The sequence below is a fragment of the Athene noctua genome, chromosome 1 (assembly GCF_965140245.1).
Source record: "Athene noctua chromosome 1, bAthNoc1.hap1.1, whole genome shotgun sequence".
NCBI classification, from domain to species: domain Eukaryota; kingdom Metazoa; phylum Chordata; class Aves; order Strigiformes; family Strigidae; genus Athene; species Athene noctua.
The window spans coordinates 13,792,602-13,818,949 of record NC_134037.1 but is presented as its reverse complement, the minus strand read 5'-3'; the positions used below and the strand labels follow the sequence as shown (position 1 = coordinate 13,818,949).

General features: G+C 36.7%; 1 protein-coding gene across 2 annotated transcripts in view; it reads right to left on the bottom strand.

The window, feature by feature from the left end:
* Nucleotides 1-26,348, bottom strand: part of SMC6 (structural maintenance of chromosomes 6) — a 39,783-nt gene that overhangs the window by 11,697 nt on the left and 1,738 nt on the right. For both annotated transcript variants that reach the window (XM_074895597.1, XM_074895598.1), the window contains exons 2-21: nt 25,245-25,401; nt 21,778-21,920; nt 20,253-20,370; nt 19,357-19,462; nt 18,053-18,189; nt 17,447-17,508; nt 16,516-16,596; nt 14,906-15,007; nt 14,611-14,730; nt 14,418-14,516; nt 13,169-13,315; nt 12,701-12,789; nt 12,052-12,216; nt 10,877-11,055; nt 7,931-8,132; nt 7,676-7,790; nt 5,346-5,506; nt 3,520-3,655; nt 2,603-2,683; nt 518-688 (exon numbers count right to left, since the gene is read on the bottom strand). In XM_074895597.1, the coding sequence (XP_074751698.1) occupies nt 518-688; nt 2,603-2,683; nt 3,520-3,655; nt 5,346-5,506; nt 7,676-7,790; nt 7,931-8,132; nt 10,877-11,055; nt 12,052-12,216; nt 12,701-12,789; nt 13,169-13,315; nt 14,418-14,516; nt 14,611-14,730; nt 14,906-15,007; nt 16,516-16,596; nt 17,447-17,508; nt 18,053-18,189; nt 19,357-19,462; nt 20,253-20,370; nt 21,778-21,915 (2,409 nt within the window). In that variant the 5' untranslated portion in view covers nt 21,916-21,920; nt 25,245-25,401. The remainder of the gene's footprint in view (nt 1-517; nt 689-2,602; nt 2,684-3,519; nt 3,656-5,345; nt 5,507-7,675; nt 7,791-7,930; nt 8,133-10,876; nt 11,056-12,051; nt 12,217-12,700; nt 12,790-13,168; nt 13,316-14,417; nt 14,517-14,610; nt 14,731-14,905; nt 15,008-16,515; nt 16,597-17,446; nt 17,509-18,052; nt 18,190-19,356; nt 19,463-20,252; nt 20,371-21,777; nt 21,921-25,244; nt 25,402-26,348) is intronic.

The window sequence follows — 26,348 nt, the reverse complement described above, 5'->3', positions numbered from 1 at the left end:
CCTTAAGTCTTGCTACTTTTCTGCAATTTCCAGGTGTCTTCTGTAGTCTTGCATAATTAAAACTATGTATTGGTACCTTCTGTTATTATGCAGCTTTATAGAATAACAACCATTTCACAGACAACTTCAAACACTAATTTTGAACACTGAACAGTTATGAATGCTCTTAGCCAGGCCTTATCAGAAACAAATAAGCCAAAACAACAGAAGTGATGCACAAAAAGGGAAAAGTCAAGGAAACTTTTTTCCTCCCATTTCAGTCCATGACTAGAAATACCTGGAACAAACTCTCTTTCAACAAAAGACACTGTAGCGACTACACTTAATCAATATAATCTTCAAAATATTGCCAAGTTTATTTCTTGTCATGCTCTAGATGGAACCTTCTATTTCTGTTCCCATAGGTAGACCTTAAATGTATCAGGAAAGAGCATACTTACTGTTCCTGTGCCCTTTTAACCTCATTCCTCTTGCCCCACATAGGGAATGAATTAAAAATACAATATGAAATTGTCACCTTAATTGGACCAGCAATTTCTTCTACTTGATGAATTTTTTCTTTGATTTCTTCAAGGTTTTTTTCAGTTAGCTGAAGAGTATTTTTCAGTTCTTCCATTTTTCTGCTTTGTTGCTGCATGTCTTTTTTTACAGATTCCATTTTACTCTTATTTTCTTCTACTTCCTCTTCCTGACAAAATATATTAAAATGAGTAAAAAGAATAAACTACACTTGCATATTACTGTTCAAGATTTTTTATTTTATTATCACTGTCAGGGTAGAAGATTATATGCAACACTCTGTAACGCTTATAAGAATATAAGCAGCTCAATGTAGTTGTCACTAAAGCCCAAAACAAGAGACTGACAGATCTTGTAGGACACCACTAAATCAAACTGCAAAATAAGAAGTGGAATTTCCTAATTATCTGACTGAAAATTAAGAGGACTCTATTTTGTTATTATGATAAAAAGATGAAAGGGGCTAGAATTTTGTGACGACTTAGCCATACTAATATTTTACTACAGTAATTTTTTTGAACAAAAGAACAAGAAAATTTCCCTCTGGGGTAAGTTACATCAGTCCCTGTCACAGACCATATACATCCAGTATACAATGGGATACAGGAAAAGTGAATCATCACTGTTCCCTAGAAAATTATACTATTTGTAATGAATTATCATCAAACATACTTTCTGATTCAACAAGACAAATATTTCAAAACCTGGGAAAAACATATAAATGAAACCTTGCATTGCTAAGATTCTTTTTCATGATCAAACAATTGTGAAGTCACAGTAGCAATGAAAGACAAATACCATGTGAAAGAACAACAGTTAATACATAGCAGTAGTCAAAGTACAGAAAACAGAACAACAAAAATCCAAGAAAGGAATAAGGAGAAGCAAATAGATCAGTGTACCAACTGCATAAGACCACTATCAGAAGGCAATGGTAAAAATGTTGAAAAAACAGGTGTCCAATAACTTTTAAATAGGAAGATATTCTACAAAAAGACAACAGACTATTTTTCCATTTCACCAAAAAGACAAAGAATATACTTTTTTTTTTAAACCAGCAGAACTAGATTATCTGGCAAAGAGAAACTGTACAAGAGCTTACAGAATTTGTACTGATCCCTTACTTTTTGAGTAAATTTTGAAATGTTTACTTACATGCATGCATATGTGCAAACACACAGAAAGTCAGACTACTGAAACAGTGCAAGCTTGTGCTGACATCAGGAATGACAAAAAGAAAACAATTCTGGGTAACTTAGCCTCTTGTTGATCCCATATAAAGTAGTGGGAAAAATGGCATGGAATTTAACTGAAACACGGGTAGTAAGGATTATTATTACATCTATCGGCGCAATTCTCAGAATTGAAATCTTGGCCATCTATACATTAACTTATTACAGAAAAATGGCTGAAAATTCATGGCCACCAACATACAAATCTCAATAGATTATCAAACATTTTCTTCTGTTCTTAAACTACTATGTGCATATTCTAAGATCACATGGATAAGAATCAGAACTTTGAAGAAACCATCATACTACAATAACACTTCCTTAGGGCGATATATAAACTTTAGAACTTCTGCACGGTGAAGCTACATCAAAGCAAGAAACTGTGGGTTCAGGGCAGAGCGGCAGTGCTGTGACATTAATTATGCTCCAGAGTGGCATTTACCTACGTTTCGATGATGCCACTTCTGACCTCCAACCTACACTGCTGCTTCTCCTTAATGAGAGTTTTACAGTACTGCAGGTGTGGAATGAGGAAACAAGATGCATGTAATATCCATTTACAACAGCACCCTGCCTTCCATCAGCCTACAGTGCTATTGATTTGAGAAAGGGCAGAAAAACAAAGAAAATCAAAGGACGAAAAACAAAAGAAAAAGAAAAAAAAATTTAAGAGATCCAAACAAAAACTTATCAAAAAAGTAGACGTTCTGTAAAGCATTACATTCTTCACTATGTGTCCAACTTATACACTAGTTGAAAATCTACAGTATTTGCTTATTTCAAAACATTGTCAACATTAAAATACATTATTTCATATCCTTATTAGACATAATTTGATAATCTATTCTTACTAATGCATGGATGTCTACTGAATTGTGTTCTTCCACATTTTCAAGATCTGCTATTTCTGCACTTATTGTTCGTATTTTTATCTGAAAAGAAAAAGAAAAGAAATATTCTTAAGCTTATCTAAAGAGAAGAGTTCACATTTGTTCATGTAAGTCAACATAGAAAGCAAGATACTTGGTCTTTTAGTTTCACTAGTGCCTACAAAAGACAGAACGCTTCCCACTTACCTATGGAAACCATTTTTATAAGATACAACTTGTTCTGAAAGTCACATGCACTTTAAATCATAACATGACAACTAAATAAAATATATTTTCCTCTTCCTTCAAATATTTATCTTCAGCAATTTGCATCTAAATGCCAAGTTTTTTGCTGGTTCTTATTTGTAGCTTACTGAATATAACCTTATACTGCTTAACTAACATCATTGGCTACCACCCTGCCTGGAAGTACTGGGAAAAAAAAAAAAAAAAAGACTAATAGTTGTAAAATAGCTTATAAATAAATTAAGACTAAGAAAACTTGAAGGTGAAATATTCAGCCCATTAAGATGGGTTAAGAATATAAACAAAGAACATGAAGAGCAACAAGATTCTGGGAATGAAAAGGCAAGTCTCGAGAAATAAAGGAGGGGGAAGCAGGGAAAAGAAACTTGCATCAAGTATTGCAACAAATTCCTATTTATGTCAAAAAAAGCAGTAGAAATTTGTGAAATTTACCACAAGAGGGGAAAAAAAACCCATACAGAAACAACAGCATATGCTAGGATTGATGTGGCCTCTATCATTCTGTCCTAAATGATGAAAGCATATTACAGAAGTAAAAAAAATATCACCCACTGAAAATATACTGCAGAAGTCAAAATTAAATAGGGAATGACTGTCCAGGGTCTACTAACTAATACTGTACCTATTTTTACCTGTAGTTCTTTTTGGCGTCGTTGATGACCATGAAGATGACCTTCATTCTGCTTAATCTCATTTTGAATGGAATATAAATGTTGCTGAGATGCTGTCAACTTTGCCTTTTGGTTTTCAATTTCTTTCTCCAAGTGACTTTATAGACAACATGATATTGAGATATCATATATTACACATATATAATTACACACACAGAGAAATACACAAATAAAAATTCAATGTATGACAAGGCAATGAATAAAAATGCACTTGCATAAAAAATAAAATCTTACATTTGTTATGCATTGGATAGTTTTAACGATCAATAGAAGCACCAAAGCTCGACAGCAAAACTCACAGTTAATAACCAGCAGATAGTTGCTTGATGGTCCTACTTCAATGCCTAGCAGATAAACCATTCATTTAACTTGAACCATCTGTAACCTCTGTTAGCAATTTTCGCAAACAGGCCAAATGTTTGAACTAAACAGTGGTGTTACTTCTAAAAATACTACTGTGTCTTGAAAGAAAACAAATACTTTGACTAGAACAACACAATACTAGTTAGAGAGAAAATACATTAACGGAGATGGGAAAAAAAATTTAATATAGTCTTATGCTTTTCCTTCTACAAAGGAGATCATGTCCAGAGATTTCCATAACTCTTTCAGTTTGTGGTAAAACTATTTGAAATGCAAAACAATGCTTTTTTTTGTTATTATTTATAGATGGAAGAACTTTGATAGAATCTTTCACACCTGAAAAGAAAGGGGAAGCTTTACTAATACTACAGCAAAAAAAAAAAAAAAAAAAAAATCTTAATACAAGTGTTTAATCCAACTTTTTAATAGATGCATGAAATGGACTGATTAAGTCTGATCCCAGAATCAGTGTTTACTAAATTGAATATACTATTCGAGACAAATATGTTATTGCTTTAGGATAAGTTCTAAGGAGGGGGGGGGGGGGGAGAGACATTTTTCCTTTTTAACTGGCCTACATCATGTCTGCACTGCAATATTGGTAATGAAATGCCTTTAACACTTCGAAAGTTAAGATAATCTTTTGAGTGAAGTTCATTATATACTGACATGAACAATGTATCGTTAACTAACATATTTAAAACTTTTGACTTTACAAAAATAATTTTTTAACATTCAATTCAGTCTACACTATCAGCTATTAATATCAAAATCAAAATTTTTACTGTATGCAACATAATCTGAGCCTCAAAATAAACGTGTTCTACTGCCACCAATTTGCTTGGTGACAGTTCAGGTTTGTAAACTTTCAAATATATTTAGCTTTTTAAACTACCATTTTGATACTAAAAAAATGGAGGGAGGCCAAATTTAATCAGAGAGACCTACCATAAGTGAAGTCAAAAGCCTGAGGAAACACAGATGCACAGTTTGAAACCAGTAGGACTATATGTGCCAATACAACTTTTGTTTGAATAATCAGGCTTCATTTACAGTAAACTACAATACCACTATTCAGGTATTAGATTTTTAAAGAAATAGCTTTGACTCCATACTGTTCAGCAAGCAGAAAATAAAAGGGAAGGTAGCTAGATTTCCTGGAGTATTCAGCCCAGCAAATCCCTACCTGCTGGGCAAGATTTACATGCCACAAGCTGAAAAATATCTAGGTACAACTCAGGTTTGTACCTATCATAGAAAGACACTGACATAAAGAGGTTTTCCAGAATTCTCAGAAAGGAAGCATAAATCTCAAGAAGAAAATGGAGACTGGAGAGTAGTGTACACGCAAATAGACAAATAGGCAGTTCCACTATTCATGTCCAAGTGCACTTTTTACAGATACAACATCAAAAGATTCTAACCTTATTTCTGCTTCAATGTCTTTGCTTAGGAACTTGGGTCTGAGGTAATTAGAAGAGTAATACCGTCTTTCAAATACTTGATCACCTTCAGCAGTGAAAGCTTCTCTACAATTTTGGGGTGGCCGATTAAGCTGCATTACTTCACGAGCTTTATGGCTGCTCTGAAAAATACAATATCCTCATCACACCAATAGAAAAGCAACCATAAAGATAGCAATTTAAAACTTGTCTAGAAGATCTCCCCTATAAATTATTTCAATTCCTAATGTAAAAAAGAGATATGGTAATGAAAGAATGTGAAAAAAAATCTGTAATGTGAAGAATCTGCTTTTCTTAGTTGAATAAGACATTTATGTTCTAAAAAACCACCCACTTGGTTTAGCTGTCCATTTTTTTTTAATCTATTACAAATTTATCCACATTGCAAATTCCACAGTCCTAATTAGTCCCTTATAATTTGCCGGGGGGGAAAATCACTAACCAAAATGTCACTATGCACAGGTATATTTAATTAGCAAAAGTGGAACACACATACAAGAAACAATTTTCCAAAGCAAGCTGAAGTACAAGAAACAATATTCAAGTAAAGTTTGGGGAAAAACGCTGGTAAAAGAAACATTGCTAGTGCCAGGCTAATTGGTCACAACTGCCTTTGTCCAAGACAATCATGTTGTCCATTCACAAGTATCATTTCTTCCACACAATACCTGTACAACTCCTTTCAGATTCAGTTGAAATTGTTCAGGCAGTGCTCAAAGACAGTAACACTATGAAAATCGGTAGTTAGGTAAGGCATAGAGGGAAAAACAAAACTAGCATTTCTGCTATCAGAAAAGCCTAGAAAGTTTAGCTGTTATATATCCCATTCAGTAACAGCCACACTTGATAGCCAGCTCTGCACATGAAGTACCTGTTTTTCAGTAGGAATGTCAGAGGAAAAACTAGGACAAGTGGTTTTGGACAAAAACAAAATCCACAAGAAGTAAGCATCATTAGTTCTGCTACTTATAGAATACTCTTTCTTTAAATAAAAATATACATATTTTTATCTTTGAACATTCTACCTGTAATCTTATATGCCAGAGCTGGTATCTTCAGTAGTTAACAGAAAAATCTAAAGTCAATTAAGATCAAAAATCATATAGTGGCAGAAAACAGTTCATTAACATGTTATGGTGATCAAAAACTAAATTACCAAACTAATGCATAAACTTAATTCAACACCAGTTGCTAGTCCCCCTCAACTAAATCCTACTTAACTGATTATTGCTATTTTTTTATTTTACTAGACTCTATCCACAACCACATTTCTTTGCACTCGTCCATCTCAAGTGCTTTAACACTGCAGAGTCCAAGGGGGCTCTGCTTGTTATGGTAGATGAAAGATAAATTAGGCTGTAAATGCTAGTAAGTGACTGAAAATTTAATGTAAGAATGGATGGCTGAATACCCAAAAGGGAACTTTTGAACTCTCAGGCACAAGTCTACTACAGCTACAACAGGTACCTAGCTACCAGCTACTAGGTACAACTGATAGGGGCTAGTTGCACATTTTGGTAATACCTGGACTACACAAAACTGACACAACCTGAACCCATTAATTAAGAGACATGAGACAGAGACAGCAGTTAAGAGGTTGGTTACATGCATATGGACTATTTAGACTGAGAAAGCAGGTCATGTGAAGGCCCATAAAAGGTGCTGGTGAACATCCCAGAAACAAACAGGGAAGATCCTGGAAACACATGGGGAGAGATCTGTAGTGACAAATCCCAGGAAACACCCAGATACCTTGCCTAGTAACAACCCAAACAGGTATCGTGAGCAGCTGCACAGCAGGAACTGGTAAGATTTCCTGCCTGACCTTCCCTGACTAGCAGTGATCTCCCTGCTGGGGACAAAAGTTGAGACCTTTGAAGGTAGTGTTGGGGGGGTGAGCAGGGGGGGGACACAGGGAAGCAAGTAAGCATGTGCAAATAAAAGCTCTAATCTTGCCAATTGTTAAATAAACCCCAGTACCTAAATCCACTCTGTCTTGCCCATGATAGAAAATAGCATTTGAAGTGGGATACTGACGTTTTATTGAATGCCACAATCGCCTTACTGGGAGCCCTCCAGTGGCTAAGTATGTGCATGTGTACTGATAACTGATACAGTCGGGGTCTACTGAGCCATCAGGGTGCTCACCTTTTCTCAGAGGGGCAATATAAAACCCCCCCCAAAATATCTCTTCTGTCCATCACAGACACTATCAGTAAAGGTATCATATATGTTCCATACAAAGAGAAAACACTTTTCTTTGAGGAACAACAAGGATCGTAAAGACTTACTTTAATCAGCAGGATTTTTTCTATACCCCTCACATCGATCAAACAATTGGCAACCACTGCATGATCTATTTCCAGTGCTGTGAGAACTGATGGGAATTCTGGATGATGAACTCCTCTGAAGAAAACAAGAAAAACCACCATTCATAAACCTCACAGGATTTTTTTTTTTTTTTTTTAAAAAGACAAAAAGTTCTTTTCAACTGATAATACTCCGAACCATGAAGGCTAAAGAATAAAATTCACGATATAACTTACCTGTGTCTAACATCATAAACATCTTTCTGAAATTTAGTTACTATTACTTGAGGTCTATATTCATGTGGATAATATTTTGACATCATCAGCTGAAGGGTTCTTTCATCACTATGATTATCACAGCAAAATGCCTGGACTAGGTTCTTTAAACAACATTCAACAGCCAAAGTCAGTTCAGCATCTTTTGGATGAATGAAAGCACCTAAATAAACACAAGAAACAAGGCTTCAGGAGCTGTGTTCCATAACAAAACATCCAGTACTGCATTTCTACCACTCAAGGTTTTTGTTTTCCTGTGTTATGAGAGTTTTTACGAGTCTAAAATAAATCTTTCTTACAATAAGGAAAAAAAGTAGTTAACTAAAAGATAAAAAACTCCACAACAAACTAGCCTGAGAAAAAAGACATACAATTTCTCTTCCTACAGACACACCTATACATATTTGGAGGCCTACATTTTCTTTTAAGATCTTTGAGAGGTCACTACTACCATTAAGGTAACAATTTCTTGGCAGCTTATCAGGAGTATACCGAGGCCAAGATTGCTTATCAACAATTTAATGCTTTAAGGGTGAAGGCAGAGGAATATGTATGCTGCAAGTTAAACAAACATGAAGATCTGAGGAGAAATACAGAGAAACTGTCCAAGCAGCCAGAGATCAGGTTAGGAAGGCCAAAGTCCTGATAGAATTAAATCCGCACAGGGATGTCAAGGGCAACAAGAAAAGCTTCTACAGGTATATTAATGAAAAAAGGAAGCCTAGGGAAAACATAGGCCCTCCCAGAACGATATGGGAGACCTGGTAACCCAGGATATGGAGAAGGCTGAGGTGCTCAATAACTTTTTTGCTCAGTCTTCACCAGCAAGAATACCAAGCAACAGAAGACAAAGGCCAAGTCTCGGATAATGAAGAACCACCCACTGTAAGAGAAGATCAGGTTCGAGAACATCTAAGGAATCTAAAGGTGCACAAGTCCATGGAACTCAATGAGATGCATGCAGGAATTCTGAGGGAACTGGCAGATGAGGTGGCTAAGCCACTATCCATCATATTTGAAAAGTCATAGCAGTCAGGCAAAGTTCCCACTGACTAGAAAAAGGGAAACATAACCCCCTTTTGAAACAGGAAAAAAGGACAACCTGGGGAACTACAGGCCAGTCACTCAGCTCTGTGCCTGGCAAGATCATGGAGCAGATCCTCTTGGAAACTATGCTAGGGCACATGGAAAATAAGGAGGTGACTGGTGACACCCGGCATGCTTCACTAAGGGCAAATCATCCCTGACAAATGACGGCCATATGGAGACCAGTCTCCTTATACACAGAGCAGTGACGAGTGCTGTTCCTCAGGGGCTGGTGTTGGGACCAGCGCTGTTTAACATGTTTGTTGGTGACATGGACCGTGGGATCAAGTGCACCCCCAGCAAGTTGCCAACGACACCAAGTTGTGTGGTGTGGTCAACACGCTGGAGGGAAAGGATGTGCCACCCAGAGAAACCTTGACAGGCTGGAGAGGTGGGCCTCTGCAAACCTCATGAAGTTCAACATGGCACAGTGCAAGGTCCTGCACATGGGTCAAGCAATCCCAAGCACAAATACAGTCTGGGTGATGAGTGGATTGAGAGCAGCTCTGTGGCAAAGAACTCGGAGGTAGTAGGGGATGGAAAACTGACTGTGAGCCAGCAATGTGTGCTTGCAGCCCAGAAAGCCAACTGTATCCTGGGCTGCATCAAAAGAAGAGTGGCCAGCAGGGTGAGGGAGGTGGTTCTGCCCCACTGCTCCACTCTCATGAGACCCCACTTGGAATACTGTGTCCAGCTTTTGGACTCCCAACATAAGATGGACATAGACCTGTTGGAACAAGTCCAGAGGAGGCCACGAGGATGATCAGAGAGCTGGAGTACCTCCTGTATGAGGAGAGGCTGAGAGAGTTGGGGTTGTTCAGCCTAGAGAAAAGAAGGTTCTGGGGAGACCTTACAGTAGCATTCCAGTACTTGAAGGGGGCTACAGGAAAGATGGGGAAGGACTCTCTATCAGCAAGTGTAGTAGGCAAGGGGTAACAGTTTTAAACTGAAAGAGGGTCGATTTAGGTTAGATATAAGGAAGAAATTCTGTACTGTGAGGATGGTGAGACACTGGAACAGGTTGCCTGGAGAGGCTGTGGCTGCCCCCTCCCTGGCAGTGTTCAAGGCCAGGTTGGACAGGGCTTCGAGTAACGTGGTCTAGTGGAAGGTGTCCCTGCCCATGGCAGGAGGGTTGGAACTAGATGATCTTTAAGGTCCCGCCCAACCCAAACCATTCTATGATTTCCATTTTATCACCTGTCTTCAGTAGTACGTATGTTACAAGTTCTTACTCTGCAGTAAATGCCAAGTACTTAAGTATGTAGCCTTTACACTTAGATCCAGAGTATGCTGAAGCCACTAGTCCTATTCACAACCTGAAAATAGCAGTCACTGTCAGAGCCAGGCAAAAAACTAATGAAACCAAATTTTACAAGAAAATCTCAATCAGTCTGAGTTGCTCCATGGTGAAACATCTCAAGTTTGACAAACCCACAAGTGATCCACTGGACATTTTGAACTAAGTCTGATCAAGAGCTGGAACGTGCTATCCACCAAGGGACAAGCAGCCAAAGCACAGTAGTCTTGGGAGGAATCAGAGGGTTACGTTGAAAGTTAACCGTTTTAACCACTTAAAATATCTTAGCAAAACCAGTTGGAAAATTATAAAAAACAGTAAATGTTAAATAGTTCATGTGATAAAAAGGACAGAAGCAAAAGATAACCTACCAGGCTAAAACCTTTAGTCCTGGAAGTATAGAAGAAAGATGTATCTGAAGCTCCCTAAAGAACAAATAGTTTTTCTAAGAGATCACTGTTTATATTAGCAGCTATGTAATAAATCCCATAAGGAAATACATCTTATTCAGCAGTCATTCTTACCTAAAGGACCAACAGGTTTGTGTTTAAAGCGCCCTTGCCTATAGGCTGTTTCAACTGCTTCAAGAAATGCTGGTATGTATGACCCAAATCTTTTCAAGGTATTTGTTCTACTATCTTTCAGGTCTCTCAGCTGTTTCTCCTTTGCATTCAATGCTTGTTTTGTATCACAGTCTTCTCTCCTAAAAGAACACAACTTTTTTCAGTAGCAACAGCTTATGAAGCTTTAATTTGATTAAAGTAATTATAAAGTCTCAGTTTTCAAGTACTAATAGGACAGTGTATCAAGACCTCAATATTTCAATGTACAACTAGCTACACACATGCAACAATATTTTTATAGTTTTAAGAAACACAAGACAAAAAAAGCAAGAAAATGACTACTTTGCAACAGTTCTACAAGACTTTGTTTCCAGTAATTTATAACAATTTAATTTTATATCTAATTATATCATTCAATTTCACTGTCTTCTACAAAGGTCTTCAACAGAATACAAAGTAAGTGTTGGCTAATATAATTGATAAAAGATTTTTAAACTAACACATCAAGTACAATAACCAACAATTCTCACATCTCTTAACACAGTAAATGACATCATTACCACAATACCCTCTGGTAATCATTGTTCATATTCATTTTACAAATCAAAGCCAAAGACTGCCTTTGTTTTTCTAGCTCAGGTATGGGCTAAATTGATATTTGAAGCACTTGCTTTAAAGTCTCTATAAATCTGTCTTTAACTATAGATACAATAATTAACCATAAGTGCATCTATTTCCTTATATGGCGCTATATATCTTGTGACATCATATCAGGATGTAGTAGTATATTAGACAACATGAAAAAATTTAAATCAGTCTGCCTACTGGATGATATGAAAATAAGGGACAAATGGTGAGAGTAAGAAAGAAGGGCATTAAACCAACAGTATGGATTTATATCAGGCTTTAAATTAGTTATATCTTCCTCTTTAAAAATAAATTGGTTTTCTTAATTTTCCAAGAGTTTCTGATTTAAGTCATGTTGTGCTAAAGACAGAAGTTTAGCAAGTCCTAAGACAAACTAGGAAAAAAAAAGAAACTGGAGCCTAATACCTCAGGGACTGGAGGTACATCAGAAGGGACCTCTTATAACTTGAAACAAAGCAAAACAGTTACATTCAAAAAGCATAACTTACCTAAGTCTAGTATGTTCTTCCTTACACTTAGATATAGCCTCATGAAACTGATCCACCTGTTGACCAATCGTTAGTTCTTCATCATGGAATGCCTTTAACTGTCCCCTTAAGCATGAGATTTTCCTTTGTCTTTCCAATTTTTCAGTCTCCGAAACCTGATTAGCTCTAGAAAAGATCATACCTTAATACTTAAAACCACACTGACACAAACTTTGTTTTATTACTTGTATCATACAAAAGATTTATGCATGAGAAAGTTATATTTAAGATTTTGTGCATTTAAAAGATCTACAAAGCATATATACTAATGGTTTTTTATTTGCAATCACACATAACTCTCCCCAGTTACATTCCTATTGCATTTAAATTAAGGTATATTTGTTTTGCAACGCCACGAAAGCTAGAAATTGTGTATTATCACCAACAAAAAAGAAAAGCTTTTCTTCTGCCCAATTACCTCATCACATTCTAGTCAAAATCTTGGTATGCAAAGAAGTAGGATCAAAAATATTTAAATATTTAACTGGACCCTGATAAAGTTTAATGACATATTTTCTGTCACTGCATATTTTCACATTAATCAGAAGAGCTCACTCCCTGCATACCTATACTAAGAAACATACACTGTAACCACTGTATCTGTATTTACCTGCTTTTCAGTTCTTCAATTTGTGTACGTAGCTGCTCATCATCTTTTCCCAGATGTTTTAACTCAGTTTTGAAGCGATTATAAAGTACCTATGAGGGAAATAGTATACAGTAGTATAATAAATAGAAGCAAGAAATAATTTCAAAAAGAAATATAGTTTTGAGTAAATAAACACTAATCTACATCAGAACAGACAAACATAATTTGAATTTCAAGAATGTGAAAAAGAATAACAGTTAACTTGAATAATATTTATTTTGACCTAAGCTTAACACTGCTTAACACCTTTGTAAAGATATAAATCCCACGGTCCCCCAACAGAAACTATTTGCAAGTGAGGCAGGAAATTGCAACTATTTTGAATTGTACTATAGGTTCAGGAAACATACACACAGATGGAGAAGTACATAGGGTAGAGCATGGACAAGCTTTAAATTACTATGAACTTTGAAAGTTCTTTTTCTCTACCTCAGCTTCATTTACTGCTTTTCTTCTTGTCTGAACATCAGCCTTCAAAGAAATACACTGAGGATGCAGGGCTTGTGCTTCTTCATTTATTGTTAACAATTTCTCTTGTATTTCTTTGTACTTTTCTTCTGCTTCATTTACTTTTACCTTTGGTGCAAAAAGAGAATGATACACAAGTTACTAATGAAGCAAAATTTTCTGCAAAACCTCTCAATGCTACAAAAGAAGTATCTCTTAAAAGAATCCATCTAGCATGTCTCATTTGCCTTTTTTAAATAAAGCAAGTCATTGCCCCTATAGATAGATTCTAAGATAAAAAAATTAATAGAAGAACATACTCTGGAAACCAATGAACTACCAAATCTGTGAAGTAAACAGCAACTTTCTTTTCTAACTCATGACTTACTCAAATACAGGACTCTTAATACAATAAAGTCAAGTACCATGATATGGAAAAGAAGTAAAACCAGTATCTGGACAATGCTCCTCCAACACTACACAGAGACATTCAGTTGTAAACTAAGAATGTCTCAATTGTAAAACAAGCACACACTTCTTTTTGTTAAACATTTAAAAAAAAATCAATGAAAAATTAATGCCAATTCAGAAACTTTGGAAAAGGAGATTTAATAGACTTAAAAGTTTAAAATAATGATGCCTAGTGTTTCTCTGCAAAAGATACATCTCGTATCTGAATCTGAATGTCTGGCAAAATTTTTCTTTCTAGCTACCTACAGAATGCTAAGTACCACTCAAAGAGTCTGTTAAGTTTCCAGATGTCTCCTGAAATCACACTGATCTTTTCCACAGGCAATGATACAGAAGGAAACCTGCATGACAGATCTCTGAAAGATGCTCCAGTGTTACAGGAACTGGCATCAAGTAAGTACTCTTAACAATAAACCAGTTTAAATTACTGTTCACTGGTATATGATAGTCATCTCAAATTCTATGAAAACACAACACTTAACCTGAATCAAAAGTATCAGCATAAAACCCACATACGCATACCCCTACTAAACAACACAACACAGAATGTCCTAACATTATCCAATGAAATGTGAAATGCAAATGTTACTTTAAAGTTTTAGATGGCTAATAAGGTGTATAAATGGGAACGTTCTTAGCTGCTTGTGAAAAGCTAAGATGGCCAGTTTCAGTAGCTCACAAGCTAAACAACATAGTTTAAATATTTTTATTCTTGAGTAGTCAAGAAGCCAAAACTAGAGTGACACATGTATGTATGTACCTGGCATTCTTTAAGCTTCTGAACAAACTTCTCTGTATTTCCTTCTTCAGCTCTGATCCCTTCTTTGATTGGCTGTATTTCTTTTTCCATCTCACCTACCTAAACAGAAGCATATATCAGCAAGTCCACAGCAGGTTGGGAATAATTTAAAGTATATTTCATATGAGGACACATATTTTAACAAGGCACTTACCACTGCCCATGCCATTTTATGTTTCAAATCTTCAAGATGTTTTCGCATGTCATTCACAAACGCAATGCTTTTGTAACGTTCCTTTTTTTCACAATAAAGCTGCTTAAGTTCTTGAAGACGCTTAAAAAAAAAAAAGAGAGGTTCAATCGTGAGTGCAAAAAGCTGTAATAATACAAAAACTTGGAAAGATTTTTTTTTAAAGTCACTGACACCTAAGCAAATGAAAATTATGTAGTTTAACGCCTACAGTTTTTTCAGTGCTCAGATCTGTACTAATAATTAAACTTTTACATACCTCTACTCCTTGTTCTATCTGAATACATGTATTTTCTTTAGTTTTCATAATAGATGAATAATCTTCTTTCATTTGTTCCAGCTGAGTTGCCTTCATAAAAAACTAAAATGGAATAAAAAGATGTAGATGTCAGATTCAGCAGCTTGTCTAAGTAAACTTAAAGTAATTCCAACAGAAAGACCACTCATCCACTATTCATGCTGAATGATTGAGTTAAAATAACTAATGGGTATTTCTGAATAATGTACTAACCAAGCAGTGTCCTATTTCGTTTGTGTTTTCAATTTATCAATGTCTTTAGAGAAAAGAAGCTTAAAAAAAATTGGTTTTGCAAGTGAATGACTGCTACAATCATATAGTGTACTGAGTCTGGCTGGGATGGAGTTAAGCGTCTCCACAGCAACTGTGATGCATTTTAGAGGTGTGACCAAAACAAAGCTGATAACACATTAATGTTTTAGCTGTCCCTGAACAGCATTTGTGTAGCATCAAGGCTCTGCTTCTCATTCTGCCCTTGCAGTGAATACACTGTCAGGGTATGCAGCAGTTTGGGAGGGGATACAACCAGGCAGATGACCCCTAATCAAAGAGACAACCCATTCCATAAAACATCATTGTCATGGTTTAACCCCAGCCAGCAACTAAGCACCACACAGCCGCTCGCTCACACCCCGCCCCTGGTCAGATGGGGCAGAGAACTGAAAGTGAGATTGGAAGTGAAATAAAAGTGAGAAAATTCATGAGTTGAGATAAAACCAGTTTAATAAAGCAAAACCATGTATGCAAGCAAAACAAAACAAGGTATTCATTCACTACTTTCCATCATCATGCAGGTGCTCAGCCATCTCCAGAAAAGCAGGGCTCCATTACATGTAACAGTTACTTGGGAAGACAAAACACTCTGGATGTTCTTCCCTTCCTTCTTCCCCCAGCTTTATATGCTGAGCATAGCATCATAGTCTGGGATATCCCTTGGGTCAGTTGGGGTCAGCTGTCCCAGCTGCGCCCCCTCCCAACTTCTTGTGCAACCCCAGGCTACTCACTGATGGGGTGGGGATGAGAAGCAGAAAAGGCCTTGACTCTCCGTAGGCACTGCTCAGCAATAATGAAAACATCCCTGTTTTCAGCACAAATCCAAGCCACAGTCCCATACAAGATACTGTGAAGAAAATTAACTCTATCCCAGATAAAACCAGCACAGTCATGCTCAGCAATAAAAAGGGAGAGGAGATGGTTTAGGAGGGTAAGCCATCTTTTGCTTAGGAAATGGCTGGGCATCAGTCTACCCACAGGAGGTGGCGAGTGATTGCCTTTGCATCTCTTGGTTTGTTTTCTCTCTCTCTTCTTCCAGCTTTTCCTAGACTTTTTAAACAATTTTTATCTCAACCCACAATTATTATTTTTTTTTTCTTTTACTCTTCCTTTCCTCCTCTCCCATCCCAAGCCAAGGCAGGAGGGAAGTCAAGGGAAGTGAGAGAGTGGCTGTGTAGTGCTTAGCTACTTACCAGAATTAAATCACAACATTAAGAATTCTGATATTTTTTTCCCCCTCTAAAAATTTGAAATCAGTATTTTAATGTTTAATCAAAATGTTGAACGATTTTTCTTACCTTGTACTTGTCACCTTCATTTTTAGACTGTAAAAAGTGCTTACTCATCTCTTGGGTTAAAACAGACACAGGATTATCTACCTGTAAAAATAAATTACCTTCTTTTCATTTTAAGTAAAAATATTTTCACATAACTGCATATCCATGAAAGTGAGCAAACCATCTACCATGCCCAGCAATTCAGTAATAAGCTGAGAGAAGCAGATCCAGAAACACAGATTTCTATTCCTCTCACCCTTTTTTTTTTTAAAAAAAACAAACAACAAAACCTCCCAAACAACAAACAATTTTAAAAATCCAATGCCATCCAGCAAAAATTAGAAAGACTTGCAGAAAGACACTGTTTTTTCTATTTAATTAGAAATTTTATCCAATACTGTTTAATTTCTCATTACTTAATTGATCAAAGTTGTGCATTAAATGCAATTAATTACCCCATATATTCTTATAGAAGTTTCCACAAAATGAAATCAATACATACCAACAGAAGTTTATACTATTTGAAAGGCTGAATAAGGCTGAACATGCTAAGTATTTTAAACCTCATGTGCACTACCTGATCTTCCCTTAATCACTTAAGCAGCAAAAAACCATGCAAATTTCTGCAACAGCAGAAACTGAAATAATGAGCAGAAAAAAACCCACTCCAGGTCTGAAAGAAACCTACATATGCCAAGCTTTTCACTAAAGGATCCACAACTCATGGCTCACAGATAATAGCAAATACTTATCTGTCTGGGACAGAATCTTATTCTGCATTGTATAAGGTATAAATTTCAATTTTCTTTTGCCACTGTGTTTGATCTTGAAAGAACACAGAAGAGCTGAGCCTCTAATTTAACAAAATGGAACACTGCTTTTTATTTGAAGAACTGTAGCATCACATGTTGATGTCTTAAATTGAACAGAGTTTAAACACTGTAACAATTACCTGTATATTAAAGTGATCCAGTATTCCTATGAGTTCCTCCTTCTTTGAAGAAATTAAGGTCCCTAATAGTAAAAAAAGAAAGGAAAAATACCAATAGGTCCAAAGTAGAGATGAGATATACAATGCCCTAGCCTTTTGTTCAATCTAGTGGTTCTTAGAAAATGTAAAAAATTAGGTCAGTATTTTCGTAACACAGATTTAGCCCTAAATGAGAAACACCGGCCGTTTTTTTAATCTTTCTGATATATTTGAATTTGTACAGAAAGACTTTAATTAAAGTCCCTCCCCTTGCTTCATAAAATGTGACAGAATCTACGTAAGTCAGCAAATTCAACAAAACCTTAAAAAGACTAAGAACTACGTTCAGCCTCAAAACACAAGCAGATTTTCATAAAGACAAATACTGTATGACCTCACATCATACAGAACCTGACTCAAGTACTTTTGACATGCTAAAATATTCTTAGTTTAACATAAGCACAAAAAAATGGACATCCTTGAATGATGAAGTAAGAAACATCACCCTTTACTAACATCAAGGCATTTAAAGCAATGATCACATTTAAAGAGCTTCTAAGACTGAGAACAAAACAAACTACCACCAACCAGATTTGCTTTTCAGTCTGTAACTTCTATTTCCATCCACAGTAATGTGCTGATTCACAATAATAGAGCCACCATACAATTCTGGTTTAAATGCATCTCTGCCTTGGTTTCTCAATGTTATGGTAATATCTGCAGAACTGAAAAATAAAAATAATATAAAAGATAACTAAAATGAGTTCCAAATATAACCAAAAAAAAAAAATCAGAACATTCTAATTTTCCACAAAAATTGTCATGTCTTGCACGGGTCACAACTGGAAGTCAGTCATAGTACCAATCGGAACAAGATATATTTATGCTCTTTGAGTCAAAACAGCATCAGAGACACATGGCCAGAAAGGCCGACATACACTGACCTGTTTGCGCCTTTTATGTTTCAGATAAATCACAAGCCAAAAGCAAAGAGTTGTGAGAGCAGATTTCCCTCAACTTTCCTCCCCATCTGAGTGCCCCCACCTTTCTGTTGCAGAATCAAGTCGCTTTTTGGTTGTTCTGTCCCCAGACTGGCTTCTGTAGAAAACAGTTCCTTAGCTTCTACAGCCATCCCTAACCAGAGTAATTTACAGCAGAATACGCAAGGCATTCTTCTAGAAAAGGTGAGATGTGTTTTCAGTTCTGAATTCAGATTTTCAGTTTCTCAAGTGAATACTGAAACATGAAGCTTTTATATGTAAGGCAGGTACTGCCAACAATTTTACTCCAAGCACCTCTGAAAGGAAAAACCTGGGGTTCCGAGAGCTTTATGTGAGTTTAAACTCTTAAACCTCCTCTCCTATCTTTTTATTGATTCCTCTAAAAATTTTATTCCCCACTCTTGCAGCAGACATGAATCCACTTCATGCAAGTTTAATAATCCACCTGTATGTCAACACCTTTATATTGTGTATTTATTCATGTTACCAGAAAGACAGAAAAAGAATTAACCTCACTGCTTGAAGAACAATCCTAACTAGCTTCCTATGAATTTTCTCTAATGAACTCAATTCTTCTGTAGGATATTCAAGTACATCACAGAAGTAATACACAAGAGCTAGGCAATACAGAGGACATACCGCTATGTTAGCTAGATCAGAGATAATGGTATACTACTGGTAAATTAGTGGTAAAATTTTTAACATGGTTTTTGTTTGCAATTTGGGGGGAGTTTTTGTTTAATTTTGATCTCTTCAGTGTTATGCTTTTTATTCAAATATGGTGGATCCAATAAGAAAACAGAGAAAACTGAACAGAAAACTCATCAGCTAACCTGAATCACAATCACTAAACAACATATGCAACCTTAAAACTAAGTAAGTTTTACTTACGTCTCTCCATCTCGTACAAACATTTTTAATGAGGAACCTCTGTTAGTTGCAGTGGCTTTTCCACCAAGTCCAACAATAAGAGCAGTTAATACAGAACTTTTTCCACCTGTAATAGAAGCATTGGACTCTTTTTAAAAAGAAGTTCTTAGAAGTTCTTGTAACTCTTTATTCAGTTCACCAGTATTACAGATTTCTTTGTTTGTCTGCTTATATATTTGTGCACTTAAAAGTCCAAATTCTGTCTTTATTGAACAAACATATGAAATAGCAGTAACTCTATCCACTACTTCCAAGGTTCTCCCTAAAAATAACAAACATGCTGAGCCAAACTTCTGTTACTTCTATTTAGCAATCTGCATTCAGCAAGATGCCCTGTCTCAGGAGGAAAGAATCTCCCCTTCCTTACAAGCTTATAGAAAACATGTATACTACAACAGAAGTTAAGCACATACTACTATTTATATAAGTATCTGATAGCTCTTAAACTCTCTTTCAAAATTTATGTTTAATTTTTGAAACTCTCTCTTCAAAAGAAAGGAACTTCTATAACTAAGTAGCACTTCCTTCTCCTATAACAGTTTCTGTGTGACATTACTTGGACAATTACTGTGCATTTAATAACAAACCTAAAAGTACCTTTAGTTTAATATAAATTTACATATCATTTAGCTATGAAAAGACTTATATTCACATTACCTTTTAAAAAATCTCCAAATTTAAAACTTAACTTTTTAACCAGCCTTGAACTACTGGGATAGACCTGTGTGATTCCCAAGTCCAAAAGTGAATCTGTCTCTGTTCCTAAAAGGTGGCCAGTAATTCTTTTTCAAGTAAAAATTACTTTAATTATTAACAAAAGTGTTCTTTGACAAAGAAACGATGATATTAATACTTACTTCCATTGTTTCCAACAACAAAATTGAGATTTGATCCAAACTGAAAAGGCCCCAACATTGCATGGCACATAAAGTTCCTCAGCTGGATACTTTCAATTATCCCAACTTCCCCTGCAGTCTAAGGTATTAACAATTAAAACTGGTGTCATGCATTTTAATGAGATACAGTTTATCTTTTTTATATCTATCAATTTGAACAACAGTATGATACAAATCAGTGGTTACAAGCTACAAGGAAATCAGAAGGGTTTCATGACACTATGAAAAATTTCTTGCTACAGAGCAGTTATGTAATAAGACGGAAAACAGTTACCAAAGCTGATCACTCACCCATCGTAACTTTCAGTTCTCTGCATAACTAACTTATAATACTATATAAAAGATCATAGATTCTATACAGTTGCCTGAGCAGTATTAAAGAGCATCACAGACTTTTTTGGTTACTTGAATAATACTGTTTGTGAGAATTCTTAGCACAGCTTACAATAAGGGAAATTAATTTCTATCAGGAAGGGGAAAATGAAACTGAAAGCGCAACAGCCTGCTGTTCAACTGGTGAAGTGTTGTTTTGACAGGAAACTTCAGCTGTATAGCCAGTGCTTCATAAAAGCAATGTTTTCTAAGAAAGCAGCGTCCTCATGAAAAAATAAAACCAGTGACACAGAACAGCTGCTGTTCAAGAAAATGAAGTGAGGAATAATGCTTCTGCATACCAAAAATCAACCCTTGTGTCTCATAGAATAGACTAGACTATTTCAGTTGGAAAGGACCTACAACAATCATCTAGTCCAACTGCCTGACCACTTCAGGGCTGACCAAAAGTTAAAGCATGTTATTAAGGGCATTGTCCAAATGCCTCAAACACAGACAAGCCTGGGGCATCGACCACCTCTGTAGGAAGCCTGTTGCTGTGCTTGACCACCCTCTTGGTAAAGAAATGCTTCCTAATGTCCAGTCTAAATACTCAAGACAGTATAATACAGAAGACAGTATTTGCAGTCTCAAAAATGCGGGCTTTTTAAAATTTTTCATCAAATTAAAATTCAATTATTACAGAAAAACAGTAAAAAAGTATTCCAATTTTCAGGCTTCATTTCCAACATAAGGGGTTTTTTTAGTCATTTGGAAGTGTCAACTATGCAGAACAAACAAGTATTTGGTGCTTCTTTTTGGAAATAATCTGTCTTCTAAATATTTTCTCTGCTTGTACTACAACCATAAATGAAATATACCATATTTCTATGAAACAAAATCTGTTTCCTTTATTTGGTTATTTGAAAAATTCGGCAGTATTCATTTGATAAAACCAGAACACTGTTATTTTATGATCAGCTGTTGTATCTACACGAGCCAAAGAAAAGAAGGTAAGAATGAACCATGCAGAAGTCCTCATCACAGACATTACCTCTAGTTTCACTGAAGCTTACATGCAAGACATTTATTTCCATGTTAACCAAAGCACAGAACTTTTCTATATCAACTTTTTCTTCTATCTTACCCCCCACGACCTTTTTAAACAACTTACCGAGAGTAAGTAACTATCAGCTGATAACTGCAAATCATCTTCTTCATTAGACTCATCACTATGGTCATCTGCATATTCTTGTTTCTGCCTTTTATGGGATCTAGGATTTGAAATACTTTCGTCCTTTCTCTTACCCATGAGTACTGAAAAAATTAATGAAAGATTGTATGTTTCAGTCTTCTAGATGAAAACATACCTACAGATGATACCAATTTATTTGCTTTGGTAAAAGAAATATTAATATCATAGAAAACACTGCAAAAAAGTACTTTTTCAGAACTGAAATTGCAGTGAAATTAAGCCTAAACATGAAGAAGCTGTATTAGAAAAAAAGAAACACAACTTTATTATTCTAATCAAGCTGAAATTGTTTGTTGATTAATAACATCATCAACCTTGATTCTGTTTTCCTCGGTATATTAGACTTTGCAATATCTGCTAGAACTGGTTTTGGTAATGGAATTGAATCACAGAATCATCTAGGTTGGAAAGGTCCTTGAAGATCATCCAGCCCAACCACTAACCTAACATTGACAGTTCCCAACTACACCAGATCCCTCAGCACTGGGTCAGCCCGACTCTTAAACATCTCCAGGGATGGGGACTCCACCACCTCCCTGGGCAGACCATTCTAACGCCCAACAACCCGTTCTGGAAAGAAATGCTTCCTAATATCCAGCCTAAACCTTCCCTGGAGCAACTTGAGGCCATTCCCTCTTGTCCTATCACTTGTTACTTGGTTAAAGAGACTCACCCCCAGCTCTCTGCACCCTCCTTTCAGGGAGCTGTAGAGGGCGATGAGGTCTCCCCTCAGCCTCCTCTTCTCCAGACTAAACACCCCCAGCTCCCTCAGCCGCTCCCCGTACGACCTGTGCTCCAGACCCTGCACCAGCTCCGTTGCCCTTCTCTGGACACGCTCGAGTCATTCAATGTCCTTTTTGGAGTGAGGGGCCCAAAACTGAACACAGGAATCGAGGGGCGGCCTCACCAGTGCCAAGTACAGGGGTCAGATCCCTTCCCTGTCCCTGCTGGCCACGCTATTGCTGACACAAGCCAGGATGCCATTGGCCTTCTTGGCCACCTGGGCACACTGCTGGCTCCTGTTTAGCCGGCTGTCAATCAACACCCCCCCCAGGTCCCTCTCTGACTGGCAGCTCTCCAGCCACTCCTCCCCAAGCCTGCAGCGCTACTGGGGGTTGTTGTGGCCCAAGGGCAGCCCCTGGCATTTGGCCTCATTGAAACTCCTCCAGTTGGCCTCAGCCCATGGCTCCAGCCTGTCCAGGTCTCTCTGCAGAGCCTCCCTCGAGCCGATGATTAAGTTGTACAAAGTTCATAACTATCGTAGTAAGACCAGCAGTATCAATGCAGGTTTGATTAAAGTGAGCTGCACAGCAAAAAAGAAAATGCATTCCTTATATGTGGCTGGCAAATGCCTAGAAAGTTAATATGCAGAACACATAAAAGCAGAATAACGGAAAATTTAGCTTTAAAAACCTGTGTGGTTTCTTGCACACAGCTACCCTGCTTTTGTGAGGCAGTGTAACATGATCACAGTAAACAAAACGCTGTTATTTTACTAATGAAGGATAACAATTCTCTGTAAAGAGAACGTATGTATGTATTTCCTCTACAAATTAATAACTCACAGACTTCCTGCACTAATACGACTGGTCAGAAATAAATCTTAAAAAAGTAACAAGGTCTACTAAAATCATATAAACAGTAACAACATGCATCAAGATTAGTCAATATCTCACATTTTCTGTAACTATAACCTTAGGGCATGTTTTTTATTTCCCCAGAAGTACATACTACTGTCTTCATACCTGTAGTCCCTAAGCACTATGCAAAACATGGAAGGAAGCTCACACACTTTTGCCCGAAGTAGAGGAAGGTCCTCTTTGTACCAAGGCAATGAATAATCTTTTTATTTGCCGGTAGTTGTCACCTACTGGCAAGTATACAAGACAGGATAAAACTGACGCCAGCTGCATAGTTTTCTGAGATCAGAAAGTTTGTGAAATGGAGTATGTTCTCCTACTTACACAACTTTGTTTAGTAGAACTTATTCTAGAGGTCCCTTTTAGGAAAGATGGCAACCAGCTTAAACACATCTCACCCGTTTGAGCAAAATTCAGAGGTATTAAATGTAATTAATATCCACTGCTATAGAAGAATCACTGCATGACACATAGCCTAAACGTAGGCTGAGGTTATTTATAGAAATAAATAAAAATAATAATTTAAGAAAAAATGGGGTGGAGTGCAAAAAAGGAAAGAATGACCAGCATTAGAAACACTGAATATGCAAAGCTGATACTTAGTGTCATGTTTGAGACCAAATTGACTGTATGGAGACTAAACACACTGAGGACTTGGACACCAGAACACTTCTAGTCATGGATACATTTAACGGTAACCAGTGACCGCTTCCTCCCACAGGACAGATCCAGGAGAGAAGGCAGGCAGCTCAGCCTAACAGCTCCTAACATGATCCCCTGTGCACTGCAGGGGAGGGGACACCGTCAGTGAGAAAGCCAGGTGGATCAGCACAGCAGTTCCAGCTGTGCAATGCGCAGCCTCAGGGCTCCATGGGGTCCCCTCATCAAAGCCCTTGGGCTTCCCCAGAGCTTCTCTGTGGGTCTTGTTCCACATTCTCTCTTTAAATGTTTTAAGATTAGTAACTTGGAGAATTGACAGAGAACTCGATGAAATAAAGACTGTTAAATTATAACAGACATAACTAGCGCTGCAGCAGAGAGGAGCAGTCTTTCCTCCCTCTGCCTCTTCTGCTTCTGTCTCATCCCCCTGAGTTCATGTAGGTGTTCACTCAGAAGAATAAACTGTCTTAAGGCACTAATTCTACTGAAAATTAATGCAGGAAAAACTTTTTTCTTTTTAATAAGTTCCCCAACCATTTCACCATGCAGATCTGTATGTCTGGGGTCACTGTGAAGAAATGCGATGCTTCTTTGAGCAGCTACTTCTACCTGTGTCAGCTTAATTTTTGGTCAAACTATAGCCTCATTTCAACTGGTCAGATAGCTCATACCACCAAACACCACAGACAATAGCATTTACTATTTACTAAAACACCACAGATATTCAAATTTGTTAGACTGTTACAAAGAGTATTTAATTTCTGTTCTAGATATACATTGACTGTTTTATAAAACACAGCATCTAATAACTCCCTCATCAATTTTCTTTGACAGAGCACCTAAATGATAAAGAAAAAATAATATGCATCTGTTTCCATTAAGTGCAAGGATCAGAATTCAAAGCAAATGCAGAAATGCAATAAACTTCCCATCTGACGTTCTTGCAGTATTTTTGTACGGCAGTGATTTCAGATCAAATACTGGATTGTTATTATGTCCATGAGGTATTCACAGGAAATCCGTCATTTCCATTTTATGTTATGTAGAAACCATGGAACAAATACACTTTATGATTCAGCTACGTACCTTTTGCTATGCTACTTTCAGTTTCCTACATAAACATGTCTTCATGCTTAAATTACTCAGATCAGGAAAGAGTCACATGTATGCTCTTGGAATTTATCCACCACACGAATATGAAGATAAGCATTCATTCAATCTGCTATTCTGTTGAAATCGGTCTCTAGAAAGAAGGGAAAACACAACATTTAAACGTAATTATTAGCATCCAAACTAAAGATTAGGGCTATGAGTTCCATCACTATACCATTTGGACATTTAAAAAGAAGAGTATAAGAGTGGAAAGCACAACAAAAAGAAGATGACTCACTCATGTAACCTAACCATACCGAAGGTAAAGGACAGAACAGTCTGCATCCCAGAACTCTTAAAAGAGCTAGTACTGCAAACAAAACTTAACTGGAAACTGCAAGAAAACTTTATTGAACTAGCCTCAGAAATCATTACGACAAGTACCAGCAGTTATAATACTTGAGTACAAAATAGCTGGAAGGAGAAACTGACTGCAGCAACAAGGAATCCACTAATAAGACTTCAAAAGAAACAAAGCTTTAAAAGCTAAAGGAAGTAATAGTCAACATTTAAAACAATAAAAAGCCCACAGAAAATGACGTGCATTTAAACTATATTTTTAGATAATCTTGACATTTTTGACTGAAAAAGTTCCTTTTTTTAACATTAATTGCTCCCACAACTCTTGTATCAAGACACCCCTAACTTTCTTCATTAAGTTTTTAATGGAAAAACTAGTTGACTAAGTCTCAGCCCACTTACCATAACTTCAACAACAGTTTTGGAATAACTATTCAAGGCAAAGGAAAAGCAGCTGATCTGACCTATAGGAAAGCTATTAAAATGTGCAATACTATATCGGAAACAAAGTGGCAAAACATACACTAGTACAAGTATTTTAAGATAATCTAATAGACTCATGTGAAGCCAACAATAGACACTACTGACAAATGCTAGCACAAGGTTTTTTTTAATGGACCAGGCATTGTATTTAAAAACTTAAGTCTAAATTTAAGTTGCAATACAAAGCAGGACTATGTTAACAGAAACTTATGATGACAGTCAGCAACATTAGTAATTCAAAGGAAAACCCAACTG